Here is a 24,296-nt window from a genome sequence, read left to right as displayed (position 1 = left end):
GCACCGACATTTCCCTGCCTGAACCCCGCCAGCGGCTCCTGGGCTGCAGACTCAGGGGTGGTCCCTGGCACGGATTCCTTTCACAACCTAGTGACAAGCGGCCCGGCTGCTTCTTGCTTTCCCGCTGTCTGGCACGCACCCTCTCCCGCTTTGGTTTGGGCCTTCGTCCTTCTCGTCCCTGGCCGACTGCTGGTCATTCCTCAGCGTTTCGTGCGGATGTGATGATCTCCGCCCCTCCCGTGACCCTACGGGGCCATATCTGGAATCGCACCATGGTTATGTACCTCACGGCGCCGCGATTATAGGTTTACACGACGATCTTCCCGACTGTACTGGGAGCTCCTTAAAGGTTAGTTTCAGACTTGCTCATCTCAAGAGCCCGGCACCAGACACTGACATTTTGTTGTAGCATTTTTTAACATTCACTCCTATCGTATGGTTCTAAAAAAGCAAACCATTACTGTCAGACCGGTCTTAATTACCAAGTATTTTGCATCCCTGAGTATTATCCTATCCCTGACTTTCACGTATGTCCTCATGGAGAGAATAAGACTCAAACCTGGGGTGGAAATTGGAGATGGGGTTAAGAACATCCACTGGTCATTTTATCTTGTGGCTGAAAAAAAAAAATTAAACCTGGGTGTTTACAGATCTTTTCTTTTTTTTTTTTTTAATATAGTATAGATTGGGGCAGCCCGGGGGGCTCAGTGGTTTAGCGCCGCCTTCAGCCCAGGGCGTGATCCTGGAGACCCGGGATCCAGTCCCACGTCGGGCTCCCTGCGTGGAGCCTGCTTCTCCCTCTGCCTGTGTCTCTGCCTCTCTCTCTGTGTCTCTCATGAATAAATAAATAAAATCTTTAAATATATATATATATAGTATAGATTGCAACAAAACACCTGATTTCAAGTATCATCGTGCATTGCACATAAAAAACCCTGCAGCTACAGGTAAAGGAAGAGGGTTCCATTCCTAACCACGTGATCTTTCGTGTCCTTATATCCAAGCATGTACGTCCACCAGCTGTGACTACACCATGACGGCGCTCTTGCTTCATCCTGTCTATACGGACAAATGGACCCGAATGCCCTTGGTCAGACATCTTCTAGAACGCATCTTTGGGAACTGCCTTAAGAATCATCCTATTAGTCAACTTGTAAGTCATTCACTACTAGTTCACAGCCAAATCCCGCTTCTGTATTACCCAACATGAGCCACCACGTACCCAACACAAGCCACCACATACCCAACACAAGCCACCATGTACCCAACACAAGCCACCACGTACCCAACACGAGCCACCACATACCCAACATGAGCCACCACGTACCCAACATGAGCCACCACATACCTAACACGAGCCACCACGTACCCAACACGAGCCACCACGTACTCAACACGAGCCACCACGTACCTAACACGAGCCACCACGTACCCAACACGAGCCACCACGTACCCAACACGAGCCACCACGTACTCAGCAAGAGCCACCACATACCCAACACGAGCCACCACGTACCCAACATGAGCCACCACGTACCTAACACGAGCCACAACATACCCAACACGAGTCACCACGTACTCAACATGAGCCACCACGTACCCAACACACCTCAGATCCTACGGACGCTCGGCTATTTTCAAATATCAAATATTTTTTTGAATATCAAATATTCAAAAATCAAATCAATATCAAAATCAAAAGCCATCATCAAAGGATGAAGATTTTCCACCCCCGCCCGAAGATCCATGCAGAGGGACGTTGGCAAGCTCTCAACCCCATTCCAAGGAGAACAAACATGCATGTTGGACAAGTGGCCGAAAAGATGTGGACCTGTGTATTAGAATAATTCAACTTATTTTGGACACTTCAGATCTACTTGAATCCGTACATACCTGCAGCGAGCAGGCCCAGGAAATGCGGCTGGCTGCGTACACGTCCGTACTTCTGGAGGAACGTGGTTCATCAAGCCTGTGAGCTTGTAAATACACTATTTCAGCCAAATCCAGTAGAATTAACTGGGAATCTACTATGTTTCAGCTCCCACGCTAGGCTCTGGGAATCAGAAGCTTCGTGAACTATCACTCCTCCCCTCAAAGAGCCCGCAGCGAAGGGGGCCACGCGGATGAGGCCCTGCAGCTCCGCGAGAGAGGCTGCCCAGGCCAGGGGTGCGGGCATTCCTCGGGGCCGCAGCGCCCGGCGAGGGGTGAACACCCCTGCCGAGAAAACTTCTCAGAGGCAGCGGCACCTAATCAGGTTGGGGAGATAAACACAAGCACCAGTTTCATTGGAATTAATGAGATGGGCGATCCAGGCATAGGAAATGGCACATGTGAAGACACGGGGGCATGACGCAACACCGCGCGTTTGGGAAATGACGAGCCACCCCATACTGCTGGACGCGAGGGGGAGGACACGGGACTCGTGCTGGGGAGGCTGCGGGCACCCAAGGAACCAGAAATGTGCCTTTTTCTTTGCAGATGATTATGTGTGCCCGCTGTCTTTCCGAAAAACATCGACCGGCCTGTCGCTGAAGCAATAGCGGCACACGCTGGTATTGCGGGATTTTATGTTTGCCTGAATTTACCGCAAAAAAATGGTCCCCAGTCTCAGCGCATGTCCGTTCCACCCCCCGATGACTCGGAGCTGGTGTGCGACCCCCTCCGTGCTCCCCCGGTCCCGCTGCCTCCCCCCTGCCCGGCCTCCTCCCGGATCCGTCTTCGTCCTCCTCCAATCCCTCAGGTCGGCCCTCCTGCAGGACAGAGACCTCCATGACTTCCTCCCTAACAGGCCTTCTGGCAAATTCCTGGAGCTCACCACGTGGGCTCCGGGGTAGGACGAACCTGGATCTGAACCTGGGATCTCCCAGCCGTGCTTCTGTGTCCTCGGGCCATTTGCTCCACCTGCGGCTTAGAGACGATCATACCTGCCTGCATGGCGGGTGTCATGCACGCAGCCCTGAAGGCTCGGGAGTGCCCAAGGGAGCACGGACTGGAAAGAACTCCGTGTCGCCCCGTGGGCCTCGAACAGCTACTGTTCATCCTAAATACAAATCGCCGAGCGGTTCTCACGCCTGAGGGGTCACGTATACACGCAAGGTGGCTTCACGGGCATGTGCTCACCTGGACCTTACCTGCCGTTCTGATATCTTGGGCAGTTGGGGCTGCTGGACAAAGCCAACGCCTACAATGTCCTCCACCCGCCCCCATCCCCGGCCTAGGTGAGGGTGAGGGGGTGGAATTCGGCATGTCGGGGAAGGAAAAAGATGCTTTTATTTTCAGTTTGGTTCTTTCTATAGTTCGATCATTTTTACCGCACAAATACATTGATGTGTTTAAAGCATCGGTGGGTTTTCCGGGCAGGGAGATTTGGGGTTTTCTTTTGTTGGTTGTATTTGTTTGCTTTCTATTCCACACCACCATTAACTAAGCAAACAAACCCCCTAAACTCATAATATGCTCTCAGGAAACCCAGTATTTTAGAGGTCATCCCAGTCAGGTTTAGTTAGGATTTTAGGAAAGGGTTGATCAGAAGGTAGTGTTGGGTGACAGGAGGCACCCAGAGTGGGGAAGGGGGCTCAGTCTGTTCGGTGTCTGTCTTCAGCTCAGGTCACGATCCCGGGGTCCTGGAATCAAGTCCTGCATGGGGCTCTCTGTTCAGCGGGGAGCCTGCTTCTCCCTCTGCTCCTTACCCTGCTCATGCTCTCTCTCTCTTTCTCTTGGTTTCTCTCTCAAATAAATAGATAAAATCTTCAAAAAAGAAAAGAAAAGAAAGAAAGTAGTGTTTGCAGAAACGGGAATGAGCACAAGCTTTACACTCAAGTGGACCTTACATAGCAGACTTGGGCCCACTGCGAACAAATGACATCAGCTCGTTAAACCTCGGTTTCCTCGCATTTGTGGGACGGCTGACACTTCCAACCTAACCCGCTCCTCAGCGAGATGACTCGCATGCACAGCACCCAGGGCAAAACGAAAACGTGCAAACAATGGGTGCTGCAACGGTACCTGTGATCATTTTTATTACACGTGTGTTGCTGTCCTAGTTGCAGGCTCAGAGCAGGTGAGAATGAAGATGCCGGTTCAAATTGACAATTAAATTGGGGTTGGTATTAGGATGAATAGTTAGAGTCTGTAATAGATTAGGGTTAGGATTGGAATTAGAATTCAATTAAGGTTAGAATTAAAATGCACACAGAGGTGATTATTAAGGATGGGGTTAATTAAAACCGGATAATGGAAGAAGGAAGCGGTATGAGGTGTACTGGTTTAGTTGGGTGGAAAATTAAAGAGAAACGCGATGTGGAAACCCACGCAGAATTGACTGATAAAGGAAAAGTCATAGAGACAAGGAGGATTAGCGTCCAGAACAGAACTGAGCTGGGTCTTGGGGGCGGGGGGGCTGTTCCCTACAGGTGTGGTCATCGCCCTTCCGGATGAATTATCCCCAGGATTCACCCCATTTGGCTGAGGCCCCCTCCCATCCCGACAGGAGCAGGACCGGCATGGGGAAAGGAATGCCGAGGGCCCACACAGCTGCGTCTAGCCCGGCACCAGTGCCAGCGCCACATTCCACACCCCCAGCTCCCCAGGCTGTTGCTGAGTGGACAGGAGCATCCAGGAGCCAATGCCTGCCTTCTCGCCACCCTCCCTCTCTGCACCCTCCCCCTGCACCCCACCCCGTCTCCACTGTGGCCACCAGCTCTTTTATCCCACAGACAACCTACTCCACGCTCTACGCAAGCCTCTTGGAAATGCACATTGTGTGTGCCACAGCATTTGAGAGTGCAAAGTAACCATAGAGATCACAATCCAACATGGATACTTTTATTTCACCTAGTTACGTGATGGGGATAATCCTTGTAGGTCAGTCCTGCTTTGCAAACTCTGCTCCTAGTGAACAGGAGTGAGATGCCGGGCGTGCACATGTGTACAAAGGGCATTAGGATGGTTACAGGCCTGGAGTCGTTCCCCACGGAGACAGCCACAGCTGCAGGAGAAACTGCCCTTTCACCCAGGGACTCGCAGGAGTGTGCACCTCCTCAATGTGTGCACGGCTTGGAAGTGCTGGTGGGGCGTCCCCTTGTGCCTCCTGCCTCCTGCCCTGAGGGGACTATCTATCTATGGCTTCCCTATCTGAGGCGGGTAAGCCCCTAAGTGTGCACCTGTGGGAGCATGGGGAAGTCACTTAGCTTCTCCGAGCCTCATCTTCCTCGTCCGTCCACCAAGGGCCATTGGTTAGGTAATCTTGAAGGTTGCTTACGACTCTAATACTCTTTCATTCTATGATTCTAAAAGCCAGTGTCTGCTTCCTATTCCCAAGGCCTAAAGTGCTGCCAAACTGATGCTGATGATGCAGAAAAGGGAAAAGGAGCCAGTAGGAAAAGAGCATTCCAGAGTCTCATTTGCTAGCTCTTAATACTCTCTCTCCCAAACAGCTCTCCCCTCTCCTCCCACCCCGGTCCTCCTGGAGCAGCCACGCCCCAGCAGTTACAGTAGAGGGTGGGGCCAGGCCAGCAGTGGTTAGAGAATTAAGGAGGACAGGCCGGAGGGGCTCAGGGCAGAGCAGCAGATGGAAAAGATGATTAGTTAGAGGAGCTTGGGACCTAATCCCCTATCCTGCTGTCCCATCCCACCCGTTCCTCTCGCGACACTAACCTGTCCTCCCTTAAGCCCACTCAGATGATCTCTAAGGCTTCTTCTACCTCCAAAGATAATGCTCTTTAGCCATCAAGACCCTTTAACAAGGAGAGCCGGATCCTTCCCCTCTGAAGCCCCATCCTCTCTGAAAACACACCCACTCCTTCTTTCCCTCTGTTCCCCTAAACTCATGCCAACCTGGTCCCACCATGCTCAGAAGGTCCCATCTTCCCTTCTGGCCTCTCCTGTCTCTTGCATCCTGGTCTGCACAAGCCTCAACCACATTCCTCCCTCCATTTTAGTGTCTCAGAGATGTTAAGACGCCTCCCCAGGGAGAACGCTTTGGAGGCACTGAAATATGGGAAAGCAAGTAAGTCGGACAGCCCAAGGTGGCCAAAAACTTCTGCAAGTAACTCTAAAGAACTACCCAGACTCTCAGGAAACAGGCAAGAGGCAGGCAGGTCTCTTCTCCCAGAGAGCAGGACGGATTCTAGAAACAGAGAAGCAGTGGGGACCATTCTGACCATCGTGAAGGAGCCTCCCAGGGGATATTCATAGGCCTCTCCGCCAGTGACTAACAGTGATACAGAGCTTTCCCCACATCCTCGGCCTTGAACTAAGGCCGTCACAGAGGGCCCAGAAAGCCCGTCGGAGAGGGGGGATATTGCCCAAACACTAAGGATTTGCAAGGTGAGGCAGTCAGCAGCACAGAAAGGGGAGGACTTTTGATGCAATCTTAGCTTTTGGGTGCACATTCCTAAATCTGAGACTCTCTGAATCAAAGAATTTTTTTTTATTTTTTTTTTAAAAGAGTTCATTTATTTATTCATGAGAGACACAGAAAGAGAGAGGCAGAGACCCAGGCAGAGGGAGAAGCAGGCTCCATGCAGGGAGCCTGATGCCGGACGTGATCCCGGGTCTCCAGGCCCTGGGCCAAAGGCGGCTCTAAACCGCTGACCCACCTGGGCTGCCCTGAGTCAAAGAATTTTAGATAGTTAAGAGAGATGAGGATTCTTCACCAACATTTGGTCCAACTCCTGATTCTACAGGTGCCGCTGAAGTGATGGGGTGTTAACTGCCTTCCCAAGGTTACACGGATACTTGATAGTAGAAAACTGGCAAGTGGTGGTTAGGACATGGGACAATAGGATGGGGAGAGGAGAGGGAGGGCCAAGGCCCCGCCTCTCTCCTCCATCCTGTACCTGGCCTTAGGGGCAGAGGCCCAGCTGGTAAAGAAGGCATCTTCCCTGAGGGCCTGCAGCGGAGACCCTTCACCGGAAAACCTGTTCTCAAAATTTAAGAAAGAACAAGGTCCTCTGAAAGATGAAGGAGGAGACCATCGATATGGGGGGGAGGAACAAGGAGGCCAACTGGAGGGTTGTTCTGCAGGCGGCCTGGTGGGGCAGGAGCCTGAAGGGGAGCCAGGTGATGGATGGGATGGAAGAGGGATGAGGGATGAGGGATGGAGGGATGGAGGGAGGTGTGGGTTCCCCTGGCCTGCGGGTTTGCGGGAAGAAGCCGTTCCAGGGAGATGGCCTCCGCAGGCCAGTTGCTGCTGGACAGACAGGGGCTCGGGGCCAGGATGCCTGTGTCAGGGGAAGGGCACAGCCGAGCTGTTGGGGCGCACTGGGGGGCGCACGGGGGCGCGCACAGGGGCACGCACTGGGGGATGCCCTGGAGGACGCACGGGGGCGCATGGGGGGGGCGCACTGGAGGACGCACTCGGGGGCGCACCAGGAGGCGCACGGGCGGCACTTGGGTGGCACTGAGGGACGCACTGGGGGGCGCAATGGGAGACAAACGGGGGGGCGCCCTGAGGGGCGCAGTCGGGGGCTCACCGGGGGGTGCACGGGGGGCGCACGGGGGGGCGCACTGAGGGACGCACGGGGGCGCATGGGGGGGCGCACTCGGGGGCGCACCGGGGGGCGCACAGGGGGCACTTGGGGGCGCACTGAGGGACGCCCCGGGGTGGGCACTCAGGGACGCACTGAGGGGCGCACTGGGGGACGCACCGGGGGGCGCACTGGGAGGTGCACGGGGGGCACACCGGGAGGCGCACTGGGGGACGCACGGGGGGCGCACTGGGGGCGCGCTTGGGGCGCGGGGCCGGTGGGCGCGCCCCTGCCCGGGCCTGCAGTGGCCGCTCCCGCCAGCTGGCCCCAGGCCCTGCCCGGCGCCCCCTCCGCCCCAGCCGACAGGGGTGCGCGCGGCCCCGCCGCCCAGCCAGCTCGCTCCCTCGGCCCCGCACCCGCGCCCGGCTGGCGGGGCTCCCGGGGGAGAAGGCGGAAGGCACCACGAGGGCGCAGGGGGGGTGGAGGGAGGCGGGGGGCGGGGAATGCGGCAGCGGGGCCCCCCCGCGCCCGGCCCAGCCCCCCGCCGCCCCCCCTCCGCCCGCAGCCGAATGGTTTGCTCCGAGCGCCCTATTTAATCCCCGCGACTGCAGCAGCGCCGGCTCCCTCCCGGTCCCCGCCTCGGCCCCGGGCTCCGACGCGGCTCGGGGCGCCCACCGGTCCGCGCCGCCGCCCGCCGCCCGCCCGCGCCCCGCGCCCCGCGCCCGGGGGACCCAGGCCCGCCCGGCGCCGCGGGAGGCTCGGCCGCGCCATGGGGGCCCGCCCCGCCCTGCCGCTGCTGCTGCTGCTGCTCGCCTGCCGCGGGGCGCCCGGGGGGGCCAACCTCTCCCAGGACGGTGAGTGCGGGCGGGGCGGGGGCGCGCGCTTTGTCTGCGCGGGGGCGGCGGGGGCGGCCCTCGGAGGGCGGGGGCGGGGGCGGCCGTGCACCTGCTCCGCGCTTGGCTGCGCGCGCGGCTCCCGGGCCGGGGGCTCGGGGGGGGGCTCGGGGGGGCTCCGGGAGCTCGGGAGGGCTCGGGGGGCTCGGGGGGCTCGGGCCCGGGGGTCCCGTGTGCGCGTGTCTGGCTGCGCGCGTCGGTGCCGCCGTCTGCCTCTGCGTTTCTGTGTCAGCATCCGTGTGTGTCTGTGTCCGTGTGCGCTGGGGGCGGAGTGAGATCCGGCGGAGTCAGGGCGTGTGTCGGGGTTTGTGGATGTGTCTGGAGGGCTCGCAGAGTCCGTGCACCCCCGAACCTGCTGTGTGCAAACACCGCCGCGCCCCCGCCCGCCCCCACCCACCCCCACCCACCCGCGGCGCAGCTCCGGGAAGGGGGCCTGGGTGAGGCCGCCGAGGGGGGCGTGGGCAAGGAAGGGGTGGGGGCTCCTCCTTGGAGCAAAACAACAACACCGGGCGGGGAGGTGGCGGCGGCCGGGATGGCGGTCCCCGTGGCGGTGGCAGCAGCTGGGAGAAGCAGCCCAGACAGGAGCGGAGGAGGTGGGGGAAGGCTGGGCAGAAGGAAGGACCAAGACGTTTGGGGAGGAGGATGCCCGGAGAAAACCCAAAGCTGCCCGGGGCTAAGCACTGATTTTGCCACATTGGAGGGGAGGGGGCGGTAGGTGGCCTGAGCCCCTTGGCCCCAGGTGGGAACTCAAGCCTCCCTGGGTTTGTAAGGGTGAGACACAAGGAAGACAGTGGGGGGGGGGGGGGGGCAGGGAGGCGGGGCCAGGGTGAGGGGACTTGGGGAAGGGCCCCTCCCGCCCCGGCCCTGGCTATGTAGGTCAGCGCAGCCGTGGGGGCCCCTCGGCTTCCTTACAGCCCCGCTGCAGGTTCATGGGGCGGCAGGGGACAGTTTGTAGGGAGCCCAGGAAGGGAGCCGTGGCTCAGAGCCTCAGGTCTCCCGAGGAGGGAGGGCAGGCCTGGAGGGACTAACGGAATGCATCCTCTGGTCTCCTCCCCCCAGTCGCCCAGTGGGAGGAGGGCCTGGCTGCGGTAGGGGGAGAGGTAGGGGGAGAGGTAGGGGGAGAGGTAGGGGGAGAGGTAGGGCGAGAGGGGGCCGGGACCTCTGCGGAGCAAAGGGATGTGGGGAGAGTGAGGGGGAGGGTGGTGGCTATGCCCGGACAGATGCCAACCAGAAACAGAAAGAACCGCAGGGGAGGAGAAAGGGGAGGCGGCTCCTGGGCTATGGACCCAGTGGCCAGCAGGGATGGGCACGGGGCCAGGGCGGGGCGGGGGTGGAGAGGGGAGGGGTGAAACTGGGGAGGATGATGTAAAGAATTTCATCTGAAGAAAACAGGCTACGAGCCAGGGAGCCAGGGTGCCGAGCCAGGGAGCCAGGGTGCCGGAGGAATAAGTGCTCCATCTCCTCTGACTTGCCCCCCAGCCCTGTCCCCATCATGATGGAGGAGCGTCAGCCTGTAGGACGACACCGGGGATCCCCACCCCTACAGCCTACAGCCGGCTGGTTGGCTGACCTCACCCTGTGCCCATCAACACCCCTAAGGGAGTCCCTGCTGGAGTCTCCACAGACACAGCAGCCCCTCCCCGCCGTGGAATCCCCCTTCCCCAGAGGACTAGGCTCATTCGAGGAGGGGAGGGGAGTCCCAAGGGCCGGCTGGGTGTGAGGCAAGGACAGGCTGCCGCTGTGTGGGCCTCAGCGCCGGGCCTCGACCGGGCCTTGACTCTCGGCCGGCCGCAGCCCTGGGCCATCTCATCCCGCCAGGTGTGCTCGACACAGCCAGTGTGACCCACCCCGCACCTGTTTGGCGGTGCAGACTGCCACCCCGGGCTGGGACCTGCACAGAGGGAGGTCACCCCGCGAGCCGGGAGCGCTTCAGCTCGAGGACAGACCACTGAAGAACGGACTAAAGCCCTGTGCTAGCCAAGTCTCCCCTCCCCAGATGCAGTACTCCGTCTAGGCCCTCCCTCCACTTGGGGGGGGCCCCGGCCCTCACCCCGGGGTGTAGTAAGGCTGAAACCCTCCGTTGTCATATCTCCAAGCACTGGGGGGAAGGCTTGCCGGGCACTGACTTTGGGGAATCGGGAGTTTCCAGAGGAGATTCGGCAAGTCAGGGATGGGGAGGGAGGCCCGCTCCCGAGCAAGAGTCCGAGGAGGCCTCGTTTTCCTTGGAGAGCATCGTCGGTCGGGGTGGCGGACATCCGTCTGTGCGCAGCGTCCCGGGTCGTACCGCTGTACGGGCTACACGGCCACACGCAGGCTTTACCTCGCCTAATTGTGCCTCTTGGTTTCTGGACCCACGAAGGCGAGCTCTGAGGTGGGAGGCAGTAGCAGAGATCTGATGCTCAGGGCGTGGACGGCCATCCTGACCAGGGGCCCAGGCAGGGAGCTAGGCAGCCCGCGGCCCGCCCCGTAGTGTGCGCCAGGGCAAGGGGCTGCGGTGTGAAAGTGGGGGGACAGCGCTCCCCAGGGCCCTGATGCCCGCGTGCTCCGGGGTGTGTGGTGCAGTGGCTACCTCCGTGCGGAAGGAAGGAAACCACCCCCTGCGCGGCTGGGGTGGGCAGCTTTTGTAGGGTTCGTGAGGCCGAACAGGCGCTGAGACGCCGGCGGGCATCCCCAGGGTCAACCCTAGGGTCGGCAGACTGGAGGCCTGCGAGCTTGCTGTGGGCCGTGCTGCTGTCCGGTGAGCGCGTGGCCATTCAACACGCTGAGCCACCTTCCTGGGGTCTGCCTTCCCCAGGTTCTTCCCAGCCCGTGAGCTCACCGAGCATCCCGGCCTGGCGGACAGCCTGACGGCTTCGGCTGGTGGCCCTTTAACCTTGCACCGCCCCACACATGACTGTCGTTCCCTTCCCAGTGACCTTCTGTCCGCCACTGTCCATTCTCCAGCCCCCTGGCCAGGTGCCCAGTGTAGGGCTCACGCCCAGTGCGCCGGAGAAGTCCAGAGAGCACTGGCTCCACGGCTGCCCACGGGCCTGCCTGGCTCACCTGCTCCGTCCTGAGCTCTCCTGGGGTGCCCTCGGGGAGGGCGTGCGTTCCCTGGCTCCGGAGGGGGCTTCCCGGGCTTCCCTGGCTCCGGGGGAGGTTCCCTGACTCCAGGGGAGGGGTCCCTGGCTTGGAGGAAGCAGTCCCTGGCTTCAGGGGAGGGTTCCCTGGCTCCGGGGTGGTTCCCTGACTCCAGGGGAGGGGTCGTCCCTGGCTCTGAGGGAGGGTTCCCTGGCTTGGAGGAAGGGGTCCCTGGCTTCAGGGGAGGGTTTCCTGGCTCCGGGGTAGGGGTTCCCTGGTTCTGAGGGAGAGATCCCTGGCTCCAGGGATGGTTCCCTGGCTCTGGGGGGTTCCCTGGCTCTGGGGGGTTCCCTGGCTCTGGGGGAGGGGCCCCTGACTCCAGGGGAGGGGTCCCTGACTCAGAGGAAGGGGTCTCTGGCTTCAGGGGAGGGTTCCCTGGCTCCAGGTGGGGGGCAGTTCCCTGGCTCCGTAGGGGGGTTCCCTGGCTCCGGGACCTCCCCACGGAGGAAGCAGTCTGTGTGACGAGGGGCCCAGGCCACAGCACGTCCACTGGCTCTCCAGAGTCCCAAGATCCCCCTGGGGGGCGGGGGGCGGGGGGGCTAAGGCACCACTGCTGCCCAGAGGAGCTTCTTCCAGGACAGTGCTTTGCTCACTTCCATTTTTAAAGCTGAGACATTCCTCTCTCACATAAGCAAAAACTGATGAGAGGAGAATTACTCTTCTGGAAAGGGAGAGGACGGACCTGTGGCTGCTCTGTCACCCTTCTTGCCGCCCTTCCGCCCCACTGCGGGCGATCCCCCCCCCTCTCCGGGCGCCCTGCTCCCACAGCCTGAGGTCCTCCGCCCCCTGGGACGCCAGCGAGGGAGCCAGCCCGCTGCCCTCAGACGCTCTCTCTCTGTCTCCTTCCTCTTCCAACCGAGGCTGCAGGCCCAAGTCTAATTTCAAGAGTGCCTTGCTGGAAACATTCCCTGTTCACTCGGGGAGTGACTCACAGTTCTGCAGCCATAAAATTCCACAGATGGCATCTTTCGGGTGTTCCGGTCACTCCAAAACAGCAGCCTGTGCGCGGCTGTGCTATCGCCCTGCAAACCCCGAGACTTGGCTTCGGGGCTCCTCGCCGGTGCGACTTTCCTGCAGTCCACAGGACGGGCGGAAGGGAATCAAGAGCTGCTTGTGGCTAAGTTACGGGCTAGGGATAGTATCTGCACCGTTATCACCAGAGAGATGACCCCCCGGAGCAGGGATAGGGGGAGGAGGCCGGAGCGGGGGGCACTGTGAGTCATCACCTTTGTAGCCTCCTGCTCACTGGTTCTATGGTCCCCGTTTTGTCATCCGCTTCTCAGCGATGGAATGTCGCCTAAGGCTGGTCCCCTAGGTTCCAGACTCTCCCCGAAGGCAGCTGGTGGCCTGGGTTACCTCCGTGCTGACCACGAATGAAAAAAAAAAACAAAAAAAACAAACAAACAAAACAAAAGAAAAACCCAAAGCATTAGGAAGTTTGGGTGATCATATCTTCTCCTTTTCATCTTTCGTGTTAAAATTTAACATTTCCTGTTTAACGCCTGGCTATAGGCCCATATACTGGAACATTCTGTTTCCTGGATGAGGTCATGTCCTGGAGGTCTCTCCATAAACTCTGAGAACGGCAGTCCCCACGGGAATGCTTATAGGGGATAGAGAGAAATAAAGCCTCCGAAAGGGAGCCTGGAGAGTCAAACCATCAGATAAGGATTCAGGTCACTGAAAACACAGTCAAATTAAGAATAAATAAGTCCCATGCAACTGTACAATGGAGAAGAATAAGTCTCTGGGGCCAACGACCTGCCTCTTCCTCTGGGGTTGGCAGTAGTGCGGATTCTTTATGAAGTCAGAACCAGCTGGTGTTCGGGGTTCCTAACCCCCCAGCCCAGTCCTGCTGTAACAAGCAGACCCACCCCTTCTAGCACCGGGCAGCCGAGCTTTCAAGAGTCTCGAACACAAGAAGCTGTTGAGGTTTTGGCAAAATAGAGGCTTAGTAAAGCCACGCATCTATTCTTCACTGCAGCAACAAGTACTAGAGAGAGGGAGAGAGAACGGTGTGTCCTTTTACCAAAATTCCTCTAAGTGTAAAGAGACTGACCAGATGTCCCAACTAAGAGGCGTGATCCACTCCTCTCTCCCACACGCCCTGAAGACGGCACTACTCACGCCCATCCGGGGTCCCTCAGGGCACCGTGACCCTGAAAGACAGGTGACGGATGAGAAACCCCACGGCTGTCCCACGCCCCAGCGTCTCTGAGGGGACACAGGCCCCGTGGCCTCATTTCCCTCATTAGGAGATGCTTTAATCCACGACTGACTTAGCAATTAAAGCCCCCTCCACTGCCACGGACACCTAGGTAATTGTCGCTAATTACTGAGGCTGCTTGCGGCGGTTAACTCGGTCGGCGGGTGGGCCTCACTTCTTGTAGGATCTTGGGCATACAGGTGGCAAGTGCGAACAAAGTGCTTCCCGGAGGCCCTTGAGAGCAAGTGAGGGGCACAGGGCGATGCTAGCGGCGGCCCCATGTCTCCCATGTCTGTGGGTTCAGTGCGAGTCTGAGCCCCTGCCCGGGAAGGGAAGCGGGAGCGCTGAGCTCTCCATGGTGCTAGCCCCCACCTGCCTCTGCGGCTGCTCCTGCTGCTCTCCGTGGTCCTGCCCTCCCTCCAGCCTCCCAACCCTCCACCCCTCCTACGCGCATCCTCGCCCCCCACACACACACCCACCACAGACACGCAGGGTCTTGGCCATGAGCCCCGGTCTGCTCCACCAGGATGAGGGGCACAGACCTTGAGATAGGGACACGAGAGGTCCTCACGGCCGTCTAAACAACCGCAGCAAGGGCACAGGACGAGCAAGCGACACCGAGGTTGAGCAGATGTAGGGGAATAGGGCCTACGGTGACCTCACGTGGCCTCCGGAGAACTGGGTGTCTTGCCATATCCCGGAGCCGTAAACTCAAAACAGAACCACAACACAGTCATGGTTCAGGCTGAGACGCTGTTGCTCACATAGGGCAAGTACCACACTGATGCTGCGAATGTGCAATGCAAAGCGCGCTGTTCCCGGTTTCGGAAGGCCCCTCCCCATGCCACTCTGAGCCTGACGGCTGGCTGGCTCAAACTGTCCTGTCACGGTGTTTACTTCCCCTTTTCCCTCGACCTTAGCAGTAAACACAAAGACAACACGTAACAGATGATGGGTCACCTGAGCCGATAATGGAGGAACTTCACGTACAAGGGGCACAGAAACCAAGTACTAACACCCTGACTCCGGTCCCCCATCTTTCCCACCACCTTGTACAGAACTAAATACGAGCATCTCATCCTAGAGCCCAAGTCCTTGGCCACGTCTCAGGAGAGACGTATCTTTAAAGTGGACTCTGCTACTCTTTTGGGGTATCTGCCAATGCCAATGACGTCAAATGCGGCAAGGAGCCGAGAATGCTCAGCCCCTGCCAGTCTGAGACTAGACAGCCTGTTCCTCCCGTCACATCAGAACTGCACGAGCTCATCTTCCCCTAAATGCTGCTTCCCCCCCCTCCCCATTATCAGTTGCTTGGTACTAGTTCCTAGAATAGCGAACGCCGGCGAGTGACCTACAGCAGAACCCAGCCGGGGAGGCAGGCTGCCAGGATGGATTTCCAGGGCCCCTCTTCCATCTCCTCATGGGAAACAAGGAGAAACTTCATTCCTCAAGGACGGGTAATGGAAGTGATTTATCTCCATGAGCGAGCCTTCAGGAAGGCAGAATTTGGGTTACAGTAACAGCTGGAGTATCTCCTATCCACCCGTCCCCCTGAGCCCCCCTGTTCTCATGAACAGCGGACATATTGCAGAAGGGATTCTAATGCGGAGCTTCCAGTAATTTTTTTTTTCTTCCCAAAACGTGCACCATTTCTTCTATGTAACTTCTTCCCTCTGGGATTCCTTAACCCTCTCTGTCTCCTAGAGATCTCCAGGAGAATGATAGGAACGCTAAATAATATAAAGAACTAAAATGCAGTCGTCTCTAAGGATTTATTTTTCCTTACCCCCGGCCAGACCTGCACTAATTGTGTATTGATTGCTAATTATAAGCACCTTTGGCTCATTTACTTCCTGTTCAGGGTCGGGAAGGTCAGATGCATCACCTTGCCCTAGGGATAAAAAGAACAGGGAGTGAAGGCTGCTATCTCCACCACTCATCTCCGAGCCAACCACTACTTAGCTCTGCACTTGCTTCATATAATCCCAGATATTAGCAGGGCCACCTGGAGATCCCAAACCCCCAGTACTGGGTTTCATCGTGAATATGCAAATCCTGGCTTCCAACATTGATTTGTCTTCTGTTGCCCTGATTCTTTGCTTCCAGTCCTGATTCTAGAGTTCCAGCCAAAAGGTCCAGAGGGTGAACTGGTTTCTTGAGTCTCTGACTTAAATACCTGCTACTTCTTAGAAACCCGGCAGCAAGATTTTAGCAAATACATTGAAGACAAGTAACCTGAGACTTAGCACAGCTTGGGTCAAGCTCTCAAGAGCCTAGAGCCAAGTCCTTTCCTTATTATGGAACGAGGGGCCAGTTTTACCATCTGTTCCTAATCATTTGTCCCTCAGTGGATGCAAAAATGACAGCAGGACAGTTGTACTCATTCCTACTCTTATTCTAATTCCTAAGGATGACATCTTTCCAAACACATATTATATGTTTTCTCCTCCCATCTCTGTCCCATCATCTCAGACAAATATAAAAACCACCACCACTAAGCGCCCAGGCCGCACATATTCCCATTTATCCTCAACTGCTGCTTCATGCCAACCCTCTTCTGGTCTCCAAGCCCTGGAGTCCAGTGTCAGTGACAGATGGCCTGAGCCTCAGCCCTTGGGAGGGGAGAGGGTTCTGGCCCTCTCCTGGGGAGTCTGAGCAGAAGAGAGAGCCTAAATTCTGCTTTGGGGAAGAATCTCTGAGTTTGAGCCATATGGTTTTCTGGAAGTAAGGGGTTCTGACTAATAATGGGCTGGGGAGAAGAAGGGCCCTGTATCTGGGTCATAAGAAAAGCTGTGTGTTTATGTCAGGAGAAAAAAAAAGAAAGAAAGAAAATAAAAACAGAGAGGCGAATAGTGAATAGCGTAGTGTGTCATGTGTGTTAAGGGACACACGCTGAACGAGAGAAGAAGGGGAACTAGGCTGGAATACAGATGCACCACGGGGAACCAAAATGGGGTGTCTGCCCTTGTCAGAGAGGGTACCCAGCGCGGGTCTCAGGGAGGAACAGGAGATCTGGAGGTCCTGCTGTGCCGACCACCAAGTCCGTAGGCTCGGAAGACGGTGTCTGTTGCACAGAAGCTCCAAGTAAGGCTAACTGAATAAGGTGCCACCCTCTGGAAAATAAATTTTTTTTTCTTTTTTTAAGAGAGAAAAGTGAAGGGAAGAGACTAAATCTGTTAGGACTGCGGGAGGGGGCCCGGAGCGGCGTGGGTGTGCAGAGCGGAACACATCTGTCTTCATGTAATGCTCTCTCCACTGCCCTGAACCTGCCATCCACACCTTGACTCCGATCACCCAGTGAAGGGAAACAGTGAAAACAAGTCCGTAAAATCAGAGCCAGCAGAGATGAATGCGTTCTCGCCTGACTTCTAACAGATTAAACTTTTTTCCCCCAGGCATGGCTACCCCCCGCGCCCCCCCCCCCCAGCCTGCCACCAAGTGGTCAGGGCTGAGAGATGAGACAGGGAGCCCCCCACCCCGTGCACCGAGGCAGGCATCAAGGCCCCACAGCACCAATTGAGGATTGGGGCATCGGGGGACCCGTCTTCATCCCCAACCGCCCCCTCCCAGCCCCGGGCGACCTTGCAAGCCCCAGTCCCTCCTCTGCCATATGCACGCTGTCCAGGGGGCGAGATGGGATTCTGCGTTCGCCGCCTCTGTTGTTTCCTTTCCCAAGTATGTTCTAAGGTGGGAGGGCTTTCCGCAGCTCGGTTGCATCCGTGTGAGAGCGCAGCAAGGTAAATTTGGGGAAGGGGTGGGAAGTGCCTGCACTGGGTGCAGGGGGAGGCCTGAGAGTTCAGACCAAGTCAGGCTCCCCGAAGGCCTGGCCCGATTTATGGGTGTGTGAGCGCGTGGGAAGCAAGCGAGGAGGTGGTGTGAACGGACACTCCTCGGGTGGCCCGGCACTACCATCAAGGAGGGGGGCCGCACCCGGCCTCACCTGCTTACCTGAGACCCGGCAGGTGCCTCGGCCCCTGCACAGACCCAGCCGCTCTGGCTCTCCTGGCAAACCTCCCCCCCTCCGGAGCCAACCTCTGCACTCTGCCTCACGCCCTCCAGCCACTCAGCCCAGAACACTCCGTACGTGCTTGTGCACAGCACACCCGGGCCTGGAAGCAACGAGCTAAAGCTGGGGAAGGGGCGCTCTGGGGTCCCGATCCCCTTCCCCTTTGTGTCCCAACTGCAGTTCCCGCTAGGACGCAGTATTGGCTGCAGAGGGGCTTGTTTTTGTTGGGGGCCAGCCCAGGGCTCCCTCCCAGCGCTAATGCACCGAGAACACTGACTCAATAGCAAATCAAAGCAACAGCTGTCCCCACCTCCTTCTCTGCCACCCACTTCCTAGTCCCTGCTCCTCGGAATCTTAACGAAGTCTCTGAGGGGCCCCTCAGCCTACCACGAGCCCACTTCTGCCTCCAGAGTTTTCTCTCTCCTGAGCTCAAGAATAGGACATGCTCCTGTGCTCCTTCTCCTCCTGTAGCATCCCCCCACCCCCAGCCCAGCAGCCTGCGCCTCCCCACCGCCAGCGGCCAGCACACACGTGCACACACACAGCCTGTCCTCACTCAGCCCCTTTCACATCTGAGGGCACGAGCACCTTCTGCCCCTCGGGTCCTCTCCGGGGAGACCTGCAGCAGCCGGCGGGGGGGGGGCCCGGCGTCTGTACAGGTGCCGCCCGTCACAGCTGCAGGAGCTCATACCCCACCTCACTCCGCCTCTCACCTGCCTGGCATGTAGGGGCCTTACCTTCCGTGAGGTCTCCCAGGGCTGGGGGGCTCACTACCACACACAGACAGGTGGGGAGCCGAGAGGGTAGATGTCGCCGAAAGTAAAATCACACTAGCTGGCAGCCTCGCCTCCAAATGCCCTGGCCCACAGGCTGCCATCCAGACAGTAGCCACAGGAGCCGGGCTTCTAACCGCGGGCCCTGCAGACTGCCTTTGTGGCCTCGTTCAAGTTTCTCAACCTCTCTGAGCCCTGGACTTTTCTTCTTTTTTTTTTTTTTTTTGGATTTTTCTTCTTTAAAATGAGACTTGCACTAGATATTACTTCGGATTCTTGTCCACTCTAAAAGTCTAGGCTTTTTTTTTTTTTCAAGATTTTTTTTAATTTAGTCATTTGAAAGAGAGAGAGGAGTGGCCCAGGGAGAGGAGGAAGAGGTCTCCCCATGGGGTTGGATCCCAGGACCTGGGGATCATGACCTGAGTCGAAGGCAGATGCTTGACCTGCTGAGCCACCCTGGTGCCCCTCAAAGTCTTTGCTTCTAAGAATGATAGAGGGGGACATATTTGGGGGAGGATTAGGCACAAGAGAAGGAAGAGGGGAATTACTGAATTTTGATAAGAGGGCATCAGAAAGGACATGAACCCACCCTCCATGTGATAGAATCAAAAAGATCCCAGGATTAACCACCTCTGGCCATTAGGGGTCAGCAGAAAGTGACCAGACTGCTAATGGGTGTCTGGGTTTTAGGAAATACACACAATATATTTATTCGTGACATACTGTAGTTTGATACTTTTCCCTAATGTTTGTGTAAAACAAAATATTTGGAATAAGTAAGTTTTGCTTTTGGTGTTTTGGGGAGTTTTTTTGGTTGTTGGTTTTTTGTTGTTGTTGTTGTTGTTGTTTAGTGAAAAGAGGGTTAACACATAGATAAGCTTTTTGTTTTAACCCCACCCTCACGCCCACCACAGGCGAGCCAGCCAACTAACCCAAAGATTCCCTCCTCCTCATTCAGCCTGGAAAAGCTTAGCCACACACCATTCCAAGCCCAGGAAACAAAAGCCTTTCATTTCCAATGACCTGCTTAGGATGGAAGCAGAAGGCATCTGCCAACGTTCAGTAATAAACCTGTTGGAGCCTGGATCAGCCCCTTCCAAACCCAAATCTCTGGGATTATCTAAGGGTGTAGGATCCCTGGTTCTGTCAATCCAAACCTCTCGGCCACACTTCACCAAGCTACGGGGGCAAATCAGCGGAATACGCACTTGTGTTCGTGCAAGTTCCGTTTCCCACCCTATTTACCATCTATCCTCACTTATATCCTGCATGCCTCCTGGGACAGCACAGCAAAGCTGAGAGAGTAGTGCCTTGTGGGCCCGAGAGGCTGCTGGGAGCCAGAGGGAAAGGAGATAAACAAGGCTCCAGGAGGAGAAGCCAGACGGCAACAGAAAGAACGGAGGGAGGGAACAAGGAAGGAGCAAGGTCTCGGTGGGTGGAGGGGAGGCCAGGTGAGGGAGGCGGGCTGCTGGAGCATAACTGAGTCCCCCAGCAAATGTGAGCTGGAGCATGGCTGAGCTGAGCTGGGGCATCCTTTACGTCCTGCAGCCCATGAGGGGACAGAGGCTCATCCCGGAGGAGGAGCGGCAGAAAGAGCAGAAAATCCACCTGAAAAGACAGGCAATCCCGAATGACGGACGGACTCCACCTTTCCGCCTCCAGCTGCTGTCTGACTGCACTGTGTAGTTCAGAAAGAAGTAGGGAGCTGAGAACTCAGGGGAGGGCAGAGCTAGAAGGGGCTGGAAGGTGGAAGCAGGAGAGGCTTCTCGACACTCAGGCCTTCAGCGCCTTAGATTAGGACGCGACAGGGTGACCCCCGTGGAAGTAACACAATTCCCAGCAGCCCAAGAGCAACTGTGAGAGCATAAAAGGAGTCCTTTTTTGATCAGGGTATTGTGTTCTAAAGTCCCTCGGGTCAAAGTGACTCCCCCCACATCATGCAGTTACCATGTAGGTCAGGACTCACAGGGGCCCGGCCCTCCTTCCCTCCAAGTGCAGAATCAGACATTCACTGTTAAAGAAACTTGTGGCTCTGGGCAAAAAGCAGAGCTCCAGGGCCTGAGTCCTGAAGCTGATTTTGCCGGGCCCATTCTCTCCCGTGTGTGATCCAAATACACACAAGGATTCACTAGTAGCTCAGGGCAGGGGAAGAACGAGAGCGAGATCACCGGGGCCGGGGAGCCTGGCAAAGGGTGTGGGTAAATGATCCTAAAAGTGGGTCCCTTCAGTATTTTGGGCCACAGCCCCCAGTGTGTTTTTCCCTTGGAGATAACACTCCTCCACCCACCTGTCATGGTAGTCGTGAGGAATACCAAGTAGGCTGGGATGAAGAATATTTTTAACTCTGGAGTTAGAAATGCTGACTCATCATCATCATCATCACCATCACCATCATCATCAACTCCTACTCAGGGAGCTGGTTTTCTCTAGTCAGGGAAGGGAAGCTTCGGACCCAGGCACCGGCAAGGCCAGCAGTGGCAACAGGGGAGCGCGCTGTCCCTGTCCCACCATCCCACACGGGCACCTGTAATCCTGCTCAGGGCCCTAAGGGCAATGCCCCGTAGATTCCCAGAACGGAAAGGCAGGGAAGACGCAAGGCGAGCCATCGGGGCTCATATGGGCACCTTCTCTTAGCCGTCCCTCCTAGCATCGCTCAGACAGGAGACATGCTCCATTGCCATTCATTCGAGTCGCTCATTTATTTATTCAATAAATATTTATTGAGCACTTACTACACGTGAGGACACATGTTATGAGCGAAAAAGTGAGTCACAGGTGATACTGTGCTTTCCAGGGCACGCTGGTAGGTCTCCAATTCCCACCTCTGCTACTCTTAATGTGAACAATCAATCGGAAGGACACTGGTGGGTGAAAGGGCTACTTTGTCCTTTACGATGCTACGAGTCCTACAGATCCTGGAAATTCTTGGTAAATAAACCAAGAACTAAGAAGCCCCCAAGGCAAGTGAGAGCAAACAAGACGCTCACTCTGTTTTCAGCCCAGACACTGGAGTCCTATGAAAGCGTAATGGGATTCTGTTAGTTTTAACTAGACACCTCTTACCACGTGGTTGGCTCAAAAGCCCCACATTGTGAAGCTCTTGGGGGTAAATGAAGCAGCCCCCGGATGTATCAATGAGCCACATGAGGAAATCCAATTAAAGATGACATTCAGTGGGTACAAGCCATCCCATCGCCACCACAAGCCCCCATTCCCAGCGTGCTACACTGGTTACCTTGACCATATGGCAGGTGAGCAGTGTGACCGCTGTCGAGGTGAGCCAGCCCTGGCCAGTGACGCGGGAAGGAATCTTTTCCCCTAGAACTCCTGCCCCCCCCCCACACACACATGAAATGCACGCTCCTGCAGAGGAAGGCGGGCAGCAGAGATGTGCACAAAGCCTGGGCTCTGCAGTCCGAGGGGTCTCATCGGACACTTGGTGGCTCCATCATGTGGACAAGCTGCTTAACTTTTGTGAGTCTTGGTCAACTCGTGCATAGCACTAGCTATCAGGAGGGCTGTACTGGATAACGATTCTAGGGCACCTAACTTGGATTTTGACACACCCGAGGTGATCAATAAATACGATTCCCACCATATCGTTGCTTCTAGAGCTTCAGCCTCTGGACGGTCTACCCTCTCCTTTGTCCTCTGTCCTCCTCCCCAGTTTGGTTTGCTCTTTCCAGATGCTGAGCCTATTTCTCACGACAGACGATGCCCAGCGTCTTTGACTCATTTATTAAATATGTATTTATTAAGCCCCTTCTACGTGCAATACACTGCATTAGGGCCCCGTGCAGGATACAGAGGTGAATCAGATGTCAGCCCCTAACTGCAAAATCTTTGTAAGTTAGTGGGGGAAGCCAAACTCCAAACTCGCAGCATAACTTAAGAAAAGTAGATAAAGTGTCGCAACTCGGAGAAGCCAGAAAGGATTTCCATCTGGAACAGTAAGGAAGACTTCTCCCGGGAAGTGGCACAGAAAGGAGGCTGTGGGCACAGGAAGGGCTTAGATGTGTGAAGATGGGTGGAGGGCATTATCCGCAGGGTTACGGTAGGAAGGGGTTGGGCAGGCAAGCCAAGGGTCCTTAGAAAACTCAGAAAGGCACCATGTCTGGGATATGCGTGGGATAAGGAAAAGACAAAGCTGGAAGGCGCAGTGGCATGAGGCTGCCCAGGGTCTCGAACGCCAGCCCGACCCAGCTGGATATTATCCGCAAAGGATGGGATGTCAGCGAAGGGGAAGCAGGAAGACAGTAAGGCCCATGAATGGAATCTCTTCGCTGCTCTTCCCTATGAGTAGCCTGGGCCCCCAAACAGGTGGCTCTGTGGGCTGATGGCTCTGAGCAGAAGATCCGCTGTGTCCACTGCAACGGCCATGCCGCCCTTCCGGAGCGCTCTTGAGCTTCCCCTGCTCGTTGGGGTCCACGGAAGGAATCGATGCCGGGGTCCTAAATGATCGGCGCAGTCTGAACCCAAAGGCACAAGGCTTTGGCGGCCCCGGCCACCATCTCTGCTACTTACGCCTGTTTCTGTTAATAGCATTCTCATCACTCGGCCGCTGCCGGAGGAGTGGCCATCAGGATTTCCCATTACGGGTGTACAACGTCCTAAGAAGTGAGGAAACTTGGAGGCACGCTAACAGACAGTTCTCAAGAGAAGGCATGAGATCACAAGTGCTTTTCAGAATTGGAGGAAGCACATCACCCCATCAGGGAAAGGAAAAAATAAACACCACACAGCTCGCTGTTCCCCGGCTTCTAAAAACATTACAAACTAGAGTGAGTTCAGGGACGGACAGAGACGATCTATGCCGTTTCCTGGACACTATTGGTGTTAGTTATCAGTCCCCTCCTCTGAACGGTTCGGTGTGGTTCACCATTCCACGTATTCATCCCATAAGGGGTGGGGCGGGGGGGAGGCAATGCCAGCAAAATGCAGGAGGAGGGGAGAGACGAAAGAAATAGAAGCAAGGAGAAAATCAATTGAGGGAATGCAGAAAAAAAAGGGGGGGAGCAGGAGAGTGGAGACCACATCCGTGCTGCTGGGCTGCTGGGCAGGTACTTCCTTTGCCTGGTGGGGGGGGACACACAGCAGGGCGCCAGGTGTGCCCCGGGAATGGCCAGACCCCATTTCAAGCACCGAGAGCTGAAGATACAAAGGCGAGTAGGGCCAGGCCCCAGCTCCCAGCCACTCCAAGTTGAGATGGGGGGACTGCCAAGTGAGCACGCGGCATCGATATGACGGGGACCAGCGAGAGGCCACGCGGAAAGGGAGCTGCTGAGAAAGCTTTGAGGGGCCCCAGGGAGACAGAGAGGCTTCTCGAGAGGCTGCTCTTTGTGGGCCTGGAGGGAAGCCGTGGCCGACTCCAACCTCCTGTCTAAAAGCAGCGGTGGTCCCGTTGGGCGGCCTCCCTCTCTAGGTGGTTCTCACGTTGAGGTCCACCTGCAAACCCAGGGGTGCTGTGCCCAAGTACGCGGGGCCGTTCCCTCCGTCCCTGTGAGCAAAGGCCTGTTTGGTGCTTACCTAGTGCACACAGTCCCGGTACTGGGGGGCGGGGACCCCCTCTGGCTTCCCCCTGTACCCCCAGCACCCCAATCGGGCTTTCCAACCGTGCGTCCGCGCGCCCGCAAATGCACAACCTGGACAAGAAGATGAAACACTCACCAGGTCAGGCGGCCTCCAGCCTTGCAGTCCGGGAGGGCAGGGGGCGGCCAGGCCCGGGAGGGGGAGAGCCCTGCGCCCAGGCACCTGGGGCCTGGCGGGCATCCGCAGCCTTCTCGCCGCTCTGCACCCCCGCGTCCCCCCACTGCCCACTGTGCCCGCGGC

General features: G+C 57.0%; 1 protein-coding gene across 2 annotated transcripts in view; it reads left to right on the top strand.

The window, feature by feature from the left end:
* Positions 1–8,130: 8,130 nt before the first annotated feature.
* Positions 8,131–24,296, top strand: part of CADM3 (cell adhesion molecule 3) — a 29,162-nt gene continuing 12,996 nt past the window's right edge. Inside the window, exon 1 of one of the 2 annotated variants that reach the window (XM_072759770.1) lies at positions 8,131–8,323. In XM_072759770.1, the coding sequence (XP_072615871.1) occupies positions 8,239–8,323 (85 nt within the window). In that variant the 5' untranslated portion in view covers positions 8,131–8,238. The remainder of the gene's footprint in view (positions 8,324–24,296) is intronic. The other variant, XM_072759771.1, reaches the window with a different exon arrangement.

This window comes from Vulpes vulpes, chromosome 5, assembly GCF_048418805.1.
Source record: "Vulpes vulpes isolate BD-2025 chromosome 5, VulVul3, whole genome shotgun sequence".
In the NCBI taxonomy this organism is placed as follows: Eukaryota; Metazoa; Chordata; class Mammalia; order Carnivora; family Canidae; genus Vulpes; species Vulpes vulpes.
The sequence above is the reverse complement of the archived record's forward strand: the minus strand, read 5'-3'. Positions and strand labels throughout refer to the sequence as shown.